This window comes from Emys orbicularis, chromosome 17 (assembly GCF_028017835.1).
Source record: "Emys orbicularis isolate rEmyOrb1 chromosome 17, rEmyOrb1.hap1, whole genome shotgun sequence".
Lineage (NCBI taxonomy): Eukaryota > Metazoa > Chordata > Testudines > Emydidae > Emys > Emys orbicularis.
Genome location: NC_088699.1, coordinates 1,134,597 through 1,150,734, shown reverse-complemented (window position 1 = coordinate 1,150,734; position 16,138 = coordinate 1,134,597). Strand labels below are relative to the sequence as shown.

At 48.1% G+C, this 16,138-nt stretch overlaps 1 protein-coding gene across 1 annotated transcript in view; it reads left to right on the top strand.

Annotated features, from left to right (window-relative positions):
* PRPF8 (pre-mRNA processing factor 8) overlaps nt 1-16,138 on the top strand; it is a 31,906-nt gene that overhangs the window by 14,882 nt on the left and 886 nt on the right. The window contains exons 25-42 of the mRNA XM_065418075.1: nt 52-299; nt 544-723; nt 1,957-2,092; nt 2,706-2,875; nt 4,430-4,559; nt 4,810-4,956; nt 5,328-5,488; nt 6,247-6,438; nt 7,173-7,410; nt 7,696-7,824; nt 8,499-8,612; nt 8,890-9,063; nt 12,576-12,769; nt 13,232-13,471; nt 13,573-13,714; nt 14,082-14,222; nt 14,380-14,519; nt 15,403-15,605. Coding sequence (XP_065274147.1) covers nt 52-299; nt 544-723; nt 1,957-2,092; nt 2,706-2,875; nt 4,430-4,559; nt 4,810-4,956; nt 5,328-5,488; nt 6,247-6,438; nt 7,173-7,410; nt 7,696-7,824; nt 8,499-8,612; nt 8,890-9,063; nt 12,576-12,769; nt 13,232-13,471; nt 13,573-13,714; nt 14,082-14,222; nt 14,380-14,519; nt 15,403-15,605 — 3,079 coding nt within the window. The remainder of the gene's footprint in view (nt 1-51; nt 300-543; nt 724-1,956; nt 2,093-2,705; nt 2,876-4,429; nt 4,560-4,809; nt 4,957-5,327; nt 5,489-6,246; nt 6,439-7,172; nt 7,411-7,695; nt 7,825-8,498; nt 8,613-8,889; nt 9,064-12,575; nt 12,770-13,231; nt 13,472-13,572; nt 13,715-14,081; nt 14,223-14,379; nt 14,520-15,402; nt 15,606-16,138) is intronic.

Below are 16,138 nucleotides of genomic sequence, written 5' to 3'. Positions count from 1 at the left end.
TAGGCACTGGCTGGAGTTGCTGAGATGACGACCCTTTGCTTTTGTCTCTAGATTGTGAACAAATGGAACACAGCCCTGATTGGCCTGATGACGTATTTCCGGGAGGCTGTCGTGAACACGCAGGAGCTGCTTGACCTGCTGGTGAAGTGTGAGAACAAGATTCAGACCCGAATCAAAATTGGCTTGAACTCCAAGATGCCAAGCCGCTTCCCCCCAGTGGTATTCTACACCCCCAAAGAGCTGGGGGGGTTGGGCATGCTGTCCATGGGCCATGTTCTTATCCCCCAGTCTGACCTGAGGTGAGTCACACTGCTCGGTGCAGGATTCTGAGAATGAGAAGGGAAATAATTATTCCAAGAATGCCACTAGTGGTTGGGGGCTCTGGCAGGATTTGTAGGGTATTACTGGGACCTTCCGCCCTGTACGTTAACTTTTGTGCCCTGTTATAGGGGTCTGTCATCTCCATCACGACCTTGATGGTGTACTTAGCCATGACAGATCCACCACCCTCCCTCACTTGTTGCCTCTGCCTCTTTGCTACAGATGGTCCAAGCAGACAGATGTCGGCATCACTCACTTCCGCTCAGGGATGAGCCATGAGGAAGACCAGCTGATCCCAAATCTGTACCGCTACATCCAGCCATGGGAGAGCGAGTTCATTGACTCGCAGAGAGTGTGGGCAGAATACGCCCTCAAGAGGCAGGAGGCTATTGCCCAGAACAGGTGTGTTTCCACTCTGCACTCAGATGGGTTAGTTGTGGGGCAGAGTATGGAATGGCATGTAAGCAGAATCCTGGAGACCCCGCTTGTCTTCAGAACTCTGCTTAACTACAAGCGTAAAGGCCCTGCTGGGTTTCTGTAATGGCACATTCCATCTCCCAGAGGTGGTGGGGCCAGCCTCTGCAAGGTAACTGGGACAGAAAGACAGTCTAGAGCTGAGGTTCTCACAACAAATTTTTTGGTGGCCTCAGAATGTGGCCACCAACTCTTGCTGATGGCCGCATTGACAATTTTTCCTAAAATACTTAATTAGCTTTAGGAAAAACAAATAAATATGCCCATATACATATCCAAATCATTGTAATTTATTTATGTAGGGTTTTTCAGACTCAGTAATAAAAATTTACAGTTACTGGACCTAAACAGAATAGAAACACAAAAGATGCTTTGCATGTTCTTGTCTTTTTGTTGTTTCTTTTGCTTTTTTGGTTGTTTTTTTTTTTTTCTTCTAAGACTTGGTAGCTGGTAAGTCTTCTACTGTGAAAAGTGATATTTGTTTGTATGTTAATATCACTTTTCACAGCAGACTTAATCAGCCCCGATAAGCCCTGGGACAAATTTTAAGCCCTGAATGGGGAGGTGGGGAGGGATGCAGTGGGGCCCAGGGACGATGGTGGGGGTGGTGAGCCTGGAACCAGAGCCTGCCACTGCGTGGCCAAAGCCCTGTGGCCAAAGCCGGCCTCCCTTACCCCTGGGAAAGTAGGGAATTCACCAGCTGCCTGCACCTCCAGAGTTCCCCCTCTGGAGAGGGGCAGGGCCCCACCGCTGCTGGCGTCCCTGGGAGAGGGGCCACTGCTTTGTGCTCCCCTGTTCCTGCCCCCCCGCTCCCCCCATCACAGCTCAGATGGCTGTGGCTGCAAGAAAAGGCCCTGGTGGCCACATTTGAGAAACACTGGGACATGAGGCTCTGGTGAAAGGACTGATGCTAGCGAGTGTAATCTCCTTTCATCATGGAGCAACAGCACAAGGATGGATCACTGGTACAAATGTTGGGGCAGCTTTTTGAAGTCCAACTTCCACTGATCATAGTAGCCTACAGCAGATACTTTATGAACCTGCAGATGCTTTACATAGCAGAAACCTCTCCCTTGCTAAGAACTCCTGAAGCAGGACCTTATTTGGCTGGAGTCTTTGGGCTTAAATCCATTGTTTTGAAATCTCTCTCTCTCTCTCAAGGCGTCTGACTCTGGAGGATCTAGAGGACTCATGGGACAGAGGGATTCCTCGCATTAATACCCTCTTCCAGAAAGACCGGCACACCCTTGCTTATGATAAAGGCTGGAGGGTCAGGACAGACTTCAAACAGTACCAGGTACCAACAGGGAATTGCCCTTGGAAGCTCTGAAACTTACTGGGTGGCAGGCGCCTGCCAGCCCAGGCAGAGGAGCCTATTTCTCCTCTCCCCTTTGCACTACAGCAGGTGCAGTTTCCTGGTCTCTCTGCTTTAGGAAGGAACTAGACCCATGAGCTGGGACTGCTAAAGGCCTTTATGAAAAAAGTCAGGAAATGTAACCTGCCCCGTCCTTAAACAGCACTCTCCTTGCTGGGAGTATGCAGGGGCATACAGAACACAGCTCTGTTGGGTGCTGAGTGACCAGATCTTGAGAATCGGCATGTGGACTCAGTGGCACTCTTTGCAAAATATTGGCTTCCTAATATAAATTCTCCCTATTTATCACTTTTAAAATACTGACCAGTAGAAAGCCATTAAACATCTTTTTGAATCCAGGCTGACTTGTCCATTGTGAATTCACGTTCTGGGTCTGCCCTCCTTTTTCCACCAGTGGGTCAGCTAATTTACTCATTAACACCGGCCTCTTGGTTCCTAGCTCTAGTGAGATATCCAGTGTGGGTGCTGCAGGGTTAAATAGCTGGGCTGGGTGCAGAGCCTCTTTACACTGACATCCTTCTTCTGTTGTATACAGGTCCTGAAACAGAACCCGTTTTGGTGGACACATCAGCGCCATGATGGGAAGCTCTGGAACTTGAACAACTACCGCACAGATATGATCCAAGCACTGGGTGGAGTGGAGGGGATCCTGGAGCACACCCTCTTCAAGGGAACCTACTTCCCAACCTGGGAGGGTCTCTTCTGGTGAGGAAAGGGCCTGTTATTCACTGAAGACTTTCTGCAGAAAACTTCTCTCCTGTGTAGTGCTAATGCTACCCCTCTCCCCCAACACAGTCTCACTATAGCATAGCAAAGACAAATGCAAAGTACTGCACTTAGGGAGGAAAAATCAAATGTACAAATACAAATTGGGAAATAACTGTCTAGGCAATAGTACTGCTAAACAGGATCTGGGGTTATAGTGAATCACAAATTGAGACAACATAGTGCAGTTGCAAAAAAAAAAAAAAAAAAGCTAGTATTCTGGGGTGTATTAACAGGAGTGTTGTATTTAAGACTCGGGAGGCAATTGTCCCGCTCTACTCAGTATTGGTGAGGCCTCTGATTGGAGTATTCTCTCTGGTTTTGGGCAATGTGGACAAACTGGGGGGAGTCAACAGGAAAGCAACAAAAATAAGTCGGGTTTTCTAAACCTCTCATGGGGGAAAAATGTTTTAAAAGGGATGGAGTGGGGACAGGATGTTTAGCTTGGAGAAAAGATTGAGGTAGGGGCCTGCTAAATCTTCGAATATTTTAAGGGCTGTGTCCACTAAAGGTAGGATGAGAAGTAATCTGCTTATTCTGCAGCAAGGGAGATTAGGAAAAACTTTCTAACTCTTAAGGATACTTAAGTACTGGAATAGATTCTCAAGGGACATTGTGGAATGCCCATCATGGGGGGATTTTAAGAACCTGTCAGGGATGGTCTAGGTACTCTTGATCCCGCCTTATAGACTCGTAGGACTCGAGAGGTCATCCAGTCCAGTCTCCTGCACTCATGGCAGGACTAAGTATTATCTAGACCATCCTTGATAGGTATTTGTCTAACCTGCTCTTAAAAATCTCCAGTGATGGAGACTTCACAACCTCCCTGGGCAGTTTTATTCCAGTGCTTCGCTACCATGACAGTTGGAAAGTTTTTCCTAATGTCCAACCTAAACTGCCCTTGCTGCAGTTTAAGACCATTGCTTCTTGTCCTATCCTCAAAGGTTAAGGAGAATAATTTTTCTCTTCTCCTTGTAATAACATTTTATGTACTTGAAAACTGTTCTCATGTCTCCCCTAAGTCTTCTCTTCTCCAGATTAAACAAACCCGATTTTTTCAATCTTCCCTCATAGGTTGTGTTTTCTAGACCTTCAATCATTTTTGTTGCTCTTCTGTGGTGCCCACACGTGGACACAATACTCCAGTTGAGGCCTAATCAGCGTGGAGTAGAGTGGAAGAATTACTTCTTGTGTCTTTCAACATTCCTGCTAATACATCCCAGAATGATGTTTGCTTTTTTACAGCAGTGTTACACTGCTGACTCAGGGCAGGGGGATGGACAAGGTTATAAAATCTTAGAAATGCAGGGCTGGGAGGAGCCTTGAAAGGGCCACCTAGTCCAGCCCCCTGTGCCGATGCACCTCTCAAGGCCCTTTCCAGCCATACGTTTCCCGACTCTGTGCTATGTATGGTCTTCGCTGCGAGTAAGCCACTCTCCCTTCCCTGGGGAGGGATAGCTTTCTTACAGAGCCGATTGCATCTGTTCCTTTCAGGGAGAAGGCCAGTGGCTTTGAGGAGTCAATGAAGTGGAAGAAGTTGACAAATGCCCAAAGATCGGGTTTGAACCAGATCCCCAACAGACGATTCACCCTCTGGTGGTCTCCTACCATTAACAGAGCCAATGTAAGTAAAGTCCTTCTCCATGGACTTGTATCTCTGTAGAAGACAATTAGATGAGTTGTGTTTGAGGCAAGTTCTTTAATTCTCACCGTCCTTCAAAGCACACTCTAAAGGGTAACTTCAGATTCTAATACTGGTAAAAATACATGTCTCCTTAGAGCAGCAGTTGGCTTAATCCTCTGATCTTGGGCTCACCCAGGCCTGGGGCTGGTTGTGATGTGACATGTTTTCATGGTTGCTGTTCTCTTGTCAGGTGTATGTCGGGTTTCAAGTGCAACTGGATTTGACAGGTATCTTCATGCATGGCAAGATCCCCACATTGAAGATTTCCCTCATTCAGATCTTCCGAGCCCACTTGTGGCAAAAGATTCACGAGAGCATTGTAATGGATTTGTGTCAAGTGAGTGGGGCATTGAGGAAGGGGGTGCAGATGTGTGTAATTCTGTTTCTGCGGTGCTGGAAGGAGGCTTTTTGTTACCAGCTGTGCCCCCAGAAAGCCCCTTTCCAATTTTTGGGGAACAAGGAGTTAGCCTACAACAGCCTGCTGTCTGCAGTGGAGATTGCCCAGGGAAATCCCATCATTTAGCATCTATTCTGCTATGGGAGTTTCAGCAGGGCTGCACCTCCCCCAGTGACCTCAGGCAGAAGGAGATGGCAAGGGGACACAGCTGGCTTTCCCTGGTGCTGTGCTTGCTGCTATTGCTGGGGTAGGGGTTCTTCCTGCCCTCCCATGCACTGCTCTCTGCCTCATTCAGATTGCCGTCTCCCCAGGTGTTCGATCAGGAGCTGGATGCTCTAGAGATTGAGACCGTGCAGAAGGAGACCATACACCCCAGGAAGTCCTATAAGATGAACTCCTCCTGTGCAGATATCCTCCTCTTTGCCTCCTATAAATGGAATGTGTCACGGCCGTCGCTGCTTGCAGACTCTAAGTAAGTGCTGTCCAGTCTCTCTCCTCCCTGTTTCTGTGGGGTGCAGAGCCCCTGAGCATGGAGCCCCTGAGCATGGAGCCCATGTCCCTCAGCATTCAGGGGTCTCTTTGGGTTCCTAGTAGGACAGAGGCCTGACCACCAGCAATGACTTGGTGACAGTTGTGGCTCTGGTTCAGGACATTCAATGTTCTTCCTCCTCTGCATCTGCATTGGCTTTTCTAGGGAGGGCACTGCCAGAAGCATCTTGTGTTCCATTTCTGCTGTTGTCCCTCTCCCTGTAGCACTTCACTTCTACCACTCAACATTAAAGGAGCTACAGCACTAAACGTAGAGCTGCTGGTGACCCTACTGTCCTGGGGCCCTAAGATATGGACTGGAGTCGGTCCCTTTACAGGTGCATCTCACCCCAGATTTCATGTGGCTGAGTCCTCACCTGAGACTTTCCTCAGGGGGTGGTGACCCCTTCCAGTTAAATGTAAGACCAATAGCAATCCTTCCTGATCTGAGCCAATATGAAACTGAGGCTGATCTCCTTCAGATCACTGTCCCATCAAGCATCTCTGCACCGATGTGACAGTGAAGTCTCCCTAAACTTGGGTCTTGCTGCCTCTGCATAATTAACAACTGGCTTTAGTGCTGAGACTTGGCAGTAAGTGCTCTTTGCCAAAGGTGATGCTGCCACAACTGCAGCAGGGTCTGGCTGCAGCTGCCCTTTGGGAGGTAGGAGTTGATGGCTGTTTTTCTTTTCTACTCCCCAGGGATGTGATGGACAGTACCACCACTCAGAAATACTGGATTGATATCCAGCTGCGCTGGGGTGACTATGACTCCCATGACATTGAGCGCTACGCAAGAGCCAAGTTCCTGGATTACACCACGGACAACATGAGTATCTACCCCTCCCCCACTGGCGTGCTCATTGCTATTGACCTGGCCTATAACCTGCACAGGTATGACCCCTAGCCTTGGGACTTCAACGTCTTTATTGCCAAAACTTTCACAGTGCCAGGGGCGCCTTGGGTTTGCGTCAGAACAAATAGAGCAGGCTCTGTGCCAGTAAGGGTAGCAGAGAGGGAGGGGGTGAGGCAGGAAGAATACATGCAATGAATGGGGTGAGGCCTAGCTAACTGTTAAGTTTTTAATAATGGTGGGTTGGGTCACAGCAAATCCGTTTTACTGGCCCAGTCCTGGGGTCACTTGCATTCTTAACTGGGGGATTTCTCTGCAGGCTCACTCTGGGCGTGAAAGATGGAGCCATGTCTGTCTACAGTGCTAACTGTTCACTAAGGGAATGGGGAGCAGTTTCTGAAGGCCAGGCCACTTCCATGGGGATCCCCGGCACCAGTGGAGCAGCTGCAGCTGCTTTGGGGACTGCTGTGTGTATACTTACTGCTGTGCTCTTTGTGGCTTCCCCCCTGTCATTGTGTGGGGAAGCAAAGGGAGGGGTAGCCAGATGAACAACTCCCAAAGACATTGTGAGGAGAGCAGTGCGCTGGGGCCAGAGATGGACCACATCTCTGCTATGGGACATGCTGACTGCTGCAGCATCTGCTCTTGCCCGTGTGGGGAGGGGCAATGCTCCAAGCCTCTTCTCTGGGAAAAGGCTGCTGCTGCCTTTCAGATCTTGAGCTGGAGTTGCGGTGAAATCTGCTACTGACCCAGTGCTGTGCTGCTTCCTCCCCAGTGCTTATGGGAACTGGTTCCCTGGAAGCAAGCCTCTGATTCAGCAGGCCATGGCCAAGATTATGAAGGCAAACCCGGCACTGTACGTACTGAGGGAGCGTATCCGCAAGGGGCTGCAGCTTTACTCATCAGAGCCCACAGAACCCTATCTCTCCTCCCAGAACTATGGGGAGCTCTTCTCCAATCAGATCATCTGGTTTGTAGATGACACCAACGTGTACAGAGTTACCATTCACAAGGTGAGCGCGGCAGGTGGGAGGAACCTTTGACGAGGGAATAGGAAGGAGGGCTGTCTGCTAACGTACTGTGCCTACGGGAGTCCGGGGCAGGGATGACATAGTCTGGATTCTGGTGAGCCTGGGAACTAATGGACATGGAAGTTTGTGCAATGCATACACAGAAGCTGTTACATTTATGTGGGGCTGGGAACCAGAACTCATTACACAGGTGTTTGCTGTCCTGTCACTGTTTGGTCCCAGCACATACAGCTCACGTTAGCATTTTCACCTTGGTGTTTTTTCCAGACCTTTGAAGGGAACTTGACCACAAAGCCCATCAATGGGGCCATTTTCATCTTCAATCCCAGGACTGGGCAGCTCTTCCTAAAGATCATCCATACATCTGTGTGGGCAGGACAGAAGCGTCTGGGCCAGGTAAGAGCCAAGGACCGTGTGGGGGACAGAGGACCAGGGAATCACTCTAGCTGCTTCCAGAGACTTGTTTAGTAACAGTGAGCAGGAGGCTTCTCCATGTGGGAGCTTGATAGTTCTCTGGAGCACTGGGAAGTCCCAATAAAATGAGATCTAAGCCTAATCTCTACTATAGGACAAGACTCCTTGATTTCACTGTTAGTGGTGCATTTTTTGTCGGGGCTCTGGGCTTTTTGGGGGTCTAAAGAGCCTGCACTCCTAAGCAGGGCCCACGGGCTGGAATCCTAACTTGTCTGCCTTCCCCCACCAGCACCAGGGCTTGGCAAGTAGTTCACTCACAGCAGCTGCTCTAGTGGATTGTGCCTCCAGCCCTCCCAGACAGAGGGAGTGCCAGTGACATGAGGCTGAGAGGGCTCGTCACAAAGTGACCGGTTGAATTGACTCCCCTTAGGCTTTATAATCCGTTCACTTCCCCAGCCAGACTGGGGATGTGCTGGTGGAGCACAGCGAGATGGTGTAATTGCCCAGTACACTCATTAACAGGAGCATTTCACTGTGCTGACGCACGCTGTGGTGCTTACTCAAGGGTTCCTCTCATCCCCAAAGGTCAGGCTGTTTTCTCCTGTGAAGGGTGGGTGGTGTGTGCAATCGTATTCTAACCTTGTCTTCCTCTGTAGCTGGCCAAGTGGAAGACTGCTGAGGAAGTGGCTGCCCTGATTCGCTCCCTCCCTGTGGAGGAGCAGCCCAAGCAGATCATAGTCACCAGGAAGGGCATGCTGGACCCACTTGAGGTAAAGGATCAGATACTATGGGGATGGTCATCATTATAAAATCCTTTAGACATTGTAGAGCAGGGGGTTATCTGTTTTACTTCAGAGTGGGCAAGTGAGGGGTGAGTTTTCTGTATCAATGCACTAAATATGGTGTTGCACAGGCATTAATCCCTTAAGCAGCTCCACGGTGGAGCTCTAGATCAGGGTTCTACAATCTATAGGGGCAGGTGGAGATACTGAAGAATTTGTGTGGTTTTATTCCTGTTCTTTCTCTCCCTCTCTCTCTCAACTCCAGGTGCACTTGCTGGATTTCCCAAACATTGTGATCAAAGGATCAGAGCTGCAGCTGCCCTTCCAGGCCTGCCTGAAAGTTGAGAAGTTTGGAGATCTCATCCTGAAGGCTACTGAGCCCCAAATGGTTCTCTTCAACCTTTATGATGATTGGCTGAAAACCATCTCCTCCTACACGGTAAGGTCTGGGGTGCACCCCGAATGGCTGCTTTGCAAATTATTTGTATTCTAGTTGATAGTCTTTAAAAAGGTTGTAGAGCAGTTTTTAAACTAGGAGATGGGGGGAAGCCGACTGCTGCAGAGGAGCACGTGGATCGGACAGAGACTTCTCTTAGAGGAGAGTCTAATGATAGAGAATCTCCAGGTTATAGTCAGGAGGAGAGGACGGAGGAGGATAATGTAAGGGCCAGATCAGATGAGAAACATTCACATAAAAAAGAATTTAACACATCAGAAAAGGGCAGACAAATAAACAGTGACAAGTTTTTAAAGTGCTTGTACACAAATGCTAGAAGTCTAAATAATAAGATGGGTGAACTAGAGTGCCTTGTGATAACGGAGGATATTGATATAATAGGCATCACAGAAACCTGGTGGACTGAGAGCAATCAATGGGACACAATCATTCCGGGGTACAAAATATATCGGAAGGACAGAACAGGTCGTGCGGGGGGGGGGGAGTGGCACTATATGTGAAAGAAAATGTAGAATCAAATTAAGTAAAAATCTTAAGTGAATCCACATGTTCCATAGAATCTCTATGGATAGAAATTTCGTGCTCTAATAAGAATATAACATTAGGGATCTATTATAGACCACCTGACCAGGACAGTGATAGTGATGATGAAATGCTAAGGGAAATTAGAGAGGCTATCAAAATTAAGAACCCAATAATAGTGGGGGATTTCAATTATCTCCATATTGACTGGGAACATTTCACTTCAGGACGAAATGCAGAGATAAAATTTCTCGATACTTTAAATGACTGCTTCATGGAGCAGCTGGTACGGGAACCCACAAGGGGAGAGGCAACTCTCGATTTAGTCCTGAGTGGAGCGCAGGAGCTGGTCCAAGAGGTAACTATAACAGGACCGCTTGGAAATAGTGACCATAATACAATAGCATTCAACATCCCTGTGGTGGGAAGAACATCTCAACAGCCCAACACTGTGGCATTCAATTTCAAAAGGGGGAACTATGCAAAAATGAGGGGGTTAGTTAAACCGAAGTTAAAAAGTACAAGTGTCTAAAGTGAAATCCCTGCAAGCTGCATGGGCGCTTTTTAAAGACACCATAATAGAGGCCCAACTTCAATGTATACCCCAAATTAAGAAACACAGTAAAAGAACTAAAAAAGAGCCACCGTGGATTAACCATGTAAAAGAAGCAGTGAGAGATAAAAAGACTTCCTTTAAAAAGTGGAAGTCAAATCCTAGTGAGGCAAATAGAAAGGAGCATAAACGCTGCCAAATTAAGTGCAAGAATGTAATAAGAAAAGCCAAAGAGGAGTTTGAAGAACGGCTAGCCAAAAACTCCAAAGGTGGTAATAAAATGTTTTTTAAGTACATCAGAAGCAGGAAGCCTCTGCTGTTGATGAACAACCAGTGGGGCCCCTTGATGATCGAGATACAAAAGGAGCGCTTAAAGACGATAAAGTCATTGCGGAGAAACTAAATGGATTCTTTGCTTCAGTCTTCACGGCTGAGGATCTTAGGGAGATTCCCAAACCTGAGCCGGCTTTTGTAGGTGACAGATCTGAGGAACTGTCACAGATTGAAGTGTCACTAGAGGAGGTTTTGGAATTAATTGATAAACTTAACATTAACAAGTCACCGGGACCAGATGGCATTCACCCAAGAGTTCTGAAAGAACTCAAATGTGAAGTTGCGGAACTATTAACTAAGGTTTGTAACCTGTCCTTTAAATCGGCTTCTGTACCCAATGACTGGAAGTTAGCTAATGTAATGCCAATATTTAAAAAGGGCTCTAGAGGTGATCTCGGCAATTACAGACCGGTAAGTCTAACGTTGGTACCGGGCAATTAGTCGAAACAATAGTTAAGAATAAAATTGTCAGACACGTAGAAAAACATAAACTGTTGAGCAATAGTCAACATGGTTTCTGTAAAGGGAAATCGTGTCTTACTAATCCATTAGAGTTTTTTGAAGAGGTCAACAAACGTGGACAAGGGGGATCCAGTGGACATAGTGTACTTAGATTTCCAGAAAGCCTTTGACAAGGTCCCTCACCAAAGACTCTTACGTAAATTAAGCTGTCATGGGATAAAAGGGAAGGTCCTTTCATGGATTGAGAACTGGTTAAAAGACCAGGAACAAAGGGTAGGAATTAATGGTAAATTCTCAGAATGGAGAGGGGTAACAAGTGGTGTTCCACAAGGGTCAGTCCTCGGACCAATCCTATTCAACTTATTTATAAATGATCTGGAGAAAGGGGTAAACAGTGAGGTGGCAAAGTTTGCAGATGATACTAAACTTCTCAAGATAGTTAAGACCAAAGCAGACTGTGACGAACTTCAAAAAGATCTCACAAAACTAAGTGATTGGGCAACAAAATGGCAAATGAAATTTAATGTGGATAAATGTAAAGTAATGCACATTGGAAAAAATAACCCCAACTATATATGCAGTATGATGGGGACTAATTTAGCTACAACAAGTCAGGAAAAAGATCTTGGTCATCGTGGATAGTTCTCTGAAGATGTCCACGCAGTGTGCAGAGGCGGTCAAAAAAGCAAACAGGATGTTAGGAATCATTAAAAAGGGGATAGAGAATAAGACTGAGAATATATTATTGCCCTTATATAAATCGATGGTACGCCCACATCTCGAATACTGTGTACAGATGTGGTCTCCTCATCTCAAAAAAGATATACTGGCACTAGAAAAGGTTCAGAAAAGGGCAACTAAAATGATTAGGGGTTTGGAACGGGTCCCATATGAGGAGAGATTAAAGAAGCTAGGACTCTTCAGCTTGGAAAAGAGGAGACTAAGGGGGGATATGATAGAGGTATATAAAATCATGAGTGATGTGGATAAGGAAAAGTTATTTACTTCTTCCCATAATACAAGAACTAGGGGTCACCAAATGAAATTAATAGGCAGCAGGTTTAAAACAAATACAAGGAAGTTCTTCTTCACGCAGCGCACAGTCAACTTGTGGAACTCCTTACCTGAGGAGGTTGTGAAGGCTAAGACTATTAACAGCGTTTAAAAGAGAACTGGATAAATTCATGGTGGTTAAGTCCCTTAATGGCTATTAGCCAGGATGGGTAAGGAATGGTGTCCCTAGCCTCTGTTTGTCAGAGGGTGGAGATGGATGGCAGGAGAGAGATCACTTGATCATTGCCTGTTAGGTTCACTCCCTCTGGGGCACCTGGCATTGGCCACTGTCGGTAGACAGGATACTGGGCTAGATGGACCTTTGGTCTGACCTGGTACGGCCGTTCTTATGTTCTTATGTTAGGGACTTGCTGTACCAGGAAGCCTCAGTCCCAGCAGTGGCACCAGACTGTGCTTGAGTTTTTCTCCAAGTCAACGACAGTTCACTTCAGAACTGTCTGTGTTGTATCTGCAACATAACTGTCCCCTGAGGCAGGAGTTAAATCACCAATATCTTCCTGTATGTCAGGCTTTTCTTCTTGCTGAATGGCTGCATCTCTCCTTCCCATAGGCATTCTCACGTCTGATCCTGATTCTCCGGGCACTGCATGTAAATAATGACCGTGCCAAAGTGATCCTGAAACCAGACAAGACCACCATAACGGAGCCTCACCACATCTGGCCCACCCTGACAGATGAGGAGTGGATCAAGGTGGAGGTGCAGCTCAAGGACCTGATCCTCGCTGACTATGGGAAAAAGAACAAGTAAGCAGCAGAGATCTGTCAGCATAGGACCAGCCCTTACCACCCCTTTCCCTGCCACAGTAACAACTGTACTACCAGACTCCTCCACCTGGCAGAGAGGGAGGCTTAAAGGGGGCCCGTTGGCCTCCCCTGCTTTCTCCCCCCACAAATAGTTGGAAGTCCTGGACCAATAGGGAAGCTAGTTATTTCTGTTAATCACTTTCAGCTAAGAAGATGAAGTGTCTGCATCAAAACTTCCATGGCAAGTGTACAGTGCGAGCATTTGTGCCTGCATCCGCTGAAGGGCTGTTGAGGTGTAGGCTGCAATCAATATGTCCCTGTGAGCCACTTTCCTCTCCCCAATTGGGTCTTGCTCCACTCTCCCCCTAGCTAGTGTTCTGTGAGCTCGTGTCTCAGTGGGGGAGGGTGTTTCAGGAATACATCTTAAAACATCTAGCCACACAGGTGAGTTTTCTTTTTCAGCGTGAATGTGGCATCCCTGACGCAGTCGGAGATCCGAGATATTATCCTGGGGATGGAGATCTCTGCCCCCTCTCAGCAGAGACAACAGATTGCAGAGATTGAGAAGCAAACCAAGGAGCAGTCGCAGCTGACGGCCACGCAAACCCGCACTGTTAACAAGCATGGTGATGAAATCATCACCTCCACAACCAGCAACTATGAAACTCAGACCTTCTCCTCCAAGACGGAGTGGCGAGTCAGGTAACGGAAGGGGTCTGGGGCTTGCTCTGCTGGGTGGGAAGGAGGAGTGCAGTCAGGTGAGGTCTGTTACTGAGCTGCTGGATAATATCTCTTATTCACAGAGCAATCTCTGCTGCCAATCTCCACTTGAGAACAAACCACATCTACGTCTCGTCTGATGACATCAAGGAAACGGGCTACACCTACATCCTTCCCAAGAATGTGCTGAAGAAATTCATCTGCATCTCAGACCTCAGGGCCCAAGTGAGTCTGTGCAGCAAGCCTACATTTAAAAGCCAGCTCATCATACTGGGACATGCCATTCCTGGAGGCTCAACCCTGCCTCTGATTCTCTAAGGCCCAGAGGTGGAGGAGAATTCCACTGAGCATCAGTGATGGCTCTACACACACTATTTGAATTCCAGTTCAGCTCCAAAAACTCCATGTCCCCAGTCTTGTGTAGTAATTGTTTCTACCACTGAAAAAAATTGGGATGTTCCCTCTGCTTGTGAGGATCCCCAAACAAAGGGCTGTTGACCTTGGAAACGCAAGGAGAGTGGGTGCACCCTGTTGTCATGGCCTTACAGGGAAAATACCCAAGGATTTTACTGATGTTTGTGCATATTTCTAGATTGCAGGGTACCTGTATGGTGTGAGCCCTCCAGATAATCCCCAAGTGAAGGAGATCCGGTGCATTGTGATGGTGCCCCAATGGGGAACTCATCAGACGGTGCATCTCCCTGGCCAGCTACCGCAACATGAGTACCTCAAGGTGAGTCTCATTCCTGTGTCCCTCACTTGGGGTCCATTCCGCTTTGGGGAAAGAGAGGCTTTTAATCAAATGATTTATAGACAGTGAGGCTATAGTGTGTGTGTGTGTGTGTGTGTCACCTACCAGTCACTGCCTCTAACGAGCCTTCTCTCATTAGGAAATGGAGCCCCTGGGGTGGATTCACACGCAACCGAATGAGTCCCCTCAGCTCTCGCCGCAGGATGTCACCACACATGCCAAGGTCATGGCTGACAATCCCTCATGGGATGGGGAGAAAACCATCATCATCACCTGCAGGTGCACAAGGCAGCCAGGTCTTCACTAGAAATATCCCCTGGGTCCTGGCTTCTGTGGGCTGCCTGAGCCAGATACAGGAAAAATAATCTAAATCCAGGCCTCTGAAGACTAGCTGTGGCCAGGTTTGGAATGGGCATGCTGTGAGCTGCCTGTCTTTGGGAGCACGGGTGGATATCATAGTCTGTTTTGTGTTTGCAGGTTTAGCACCTAGATTAAAGTAAGATAAGACTGGGAGGTATGGTGTAGGAGACTGGCTCAACATGTTGCACTCATTTCGTGGAAGTGGATCACTTTGACTATGAGCTAAAGCAGGGGTGGGAAAACTATGGCGTTTTAATCTGGTCCTCGAGCTCCGGCTGGGGAGTGGGGTCTGGGGCTTGCCCTGCTCTTTGCATGCCGTGGCCAGGAACCGCGGCCAGTGGGAGCTGCAGGGGTGGCGCCTGCGGATGGGGCAGCGCGCAGAGCCACCTGGCTGCACCTCAGTGTAGGAGCCAGAGGGGGAACATGCCACTGCTTCTGTGAGCTGCTTGAAGTAAGTGCCGCCTGGATCCCTGCGCCCCGACCTCCTGCCCCAGCCCTGATCCCCCTCCGAACCCCTTGGTCCCAGCCCGGAGCCCCCTCCTGCACCCTGAACTTCCAATTTCTGGCCCCACCCCAGAGCCCTCACCCCCCTCCTGCAACCCCAAATTTCGAGAGCATTCATGGCCTGCAATACAATTTCCATCCCCAGATGTGGCCCTCGGGCCAAAAAGTTTGCCCATCCCTGAGCTAGAGGTAGTATTCTTTCAGCTGGGGGGGAAATGTTTGCACTTAGCTTCCTCCCTTCAATCTCAGGGTTCACCTGATCTGCAGTTTTGGTCACTACCACTTTCCTTCTCTTCAGTTTTACCCCAGGCTCCTGTACTCTGACCGCCTACAAGCTGACTCCCAGTGGCTATGAGTGGGGCAGGCAAAACACAGACAAAGGAAACAACCCTAAGGGCTACCTGCCATCCCACTATGAGAGGGTGCAAATGTTACTGTCAGACCGCTTCCTTGGCTTCTTCATGGTACCAGCACAGGGATCCTGGAACTACAACTTCATGGGTGAGTCCCTACTTAGCCAACTGTCCTTGGAGAAGTGGAGGTTGTGCACCTCCTCAGGCGGTTAGGGGAAGGGGAATGTTGTTAGTGCTCTGAGCCCTGTATCACATCTGAGCAGCTTGTTGACTGAGTTTTCAAAGCCCTACACTCAATTCCATGGTGTCTGTCTGTGACATGGTAACTTGAATGCCTCATCTGATGAAGGCCAGAATTTCAGGGAAAGTTCTAGGCATCAATGGGCAGAATCCTATTGATGGTGGGTTTTGTGTGTGTGTGTGTGTGTGGCAAATTAGAAAACTGGAAGGGGAGAAATGGGTCACAGAGCTCCTGCCATCTGTTTAGTAGAGCCAGTTTCAAGCACATCTGTCTGTAGATCAAACAGGTTGATGGTATCATTTAATGCCTTCCAGCATAACAGTATCCCTGTCTCCTCTCTGCCCATCCTCCTAATAGCTTCTAACACATTGACACCCTGAATGACTTCCCACACCAAGAACAATAATGGGAATAGGGGTGGCATGGCACAAGAATGGGGA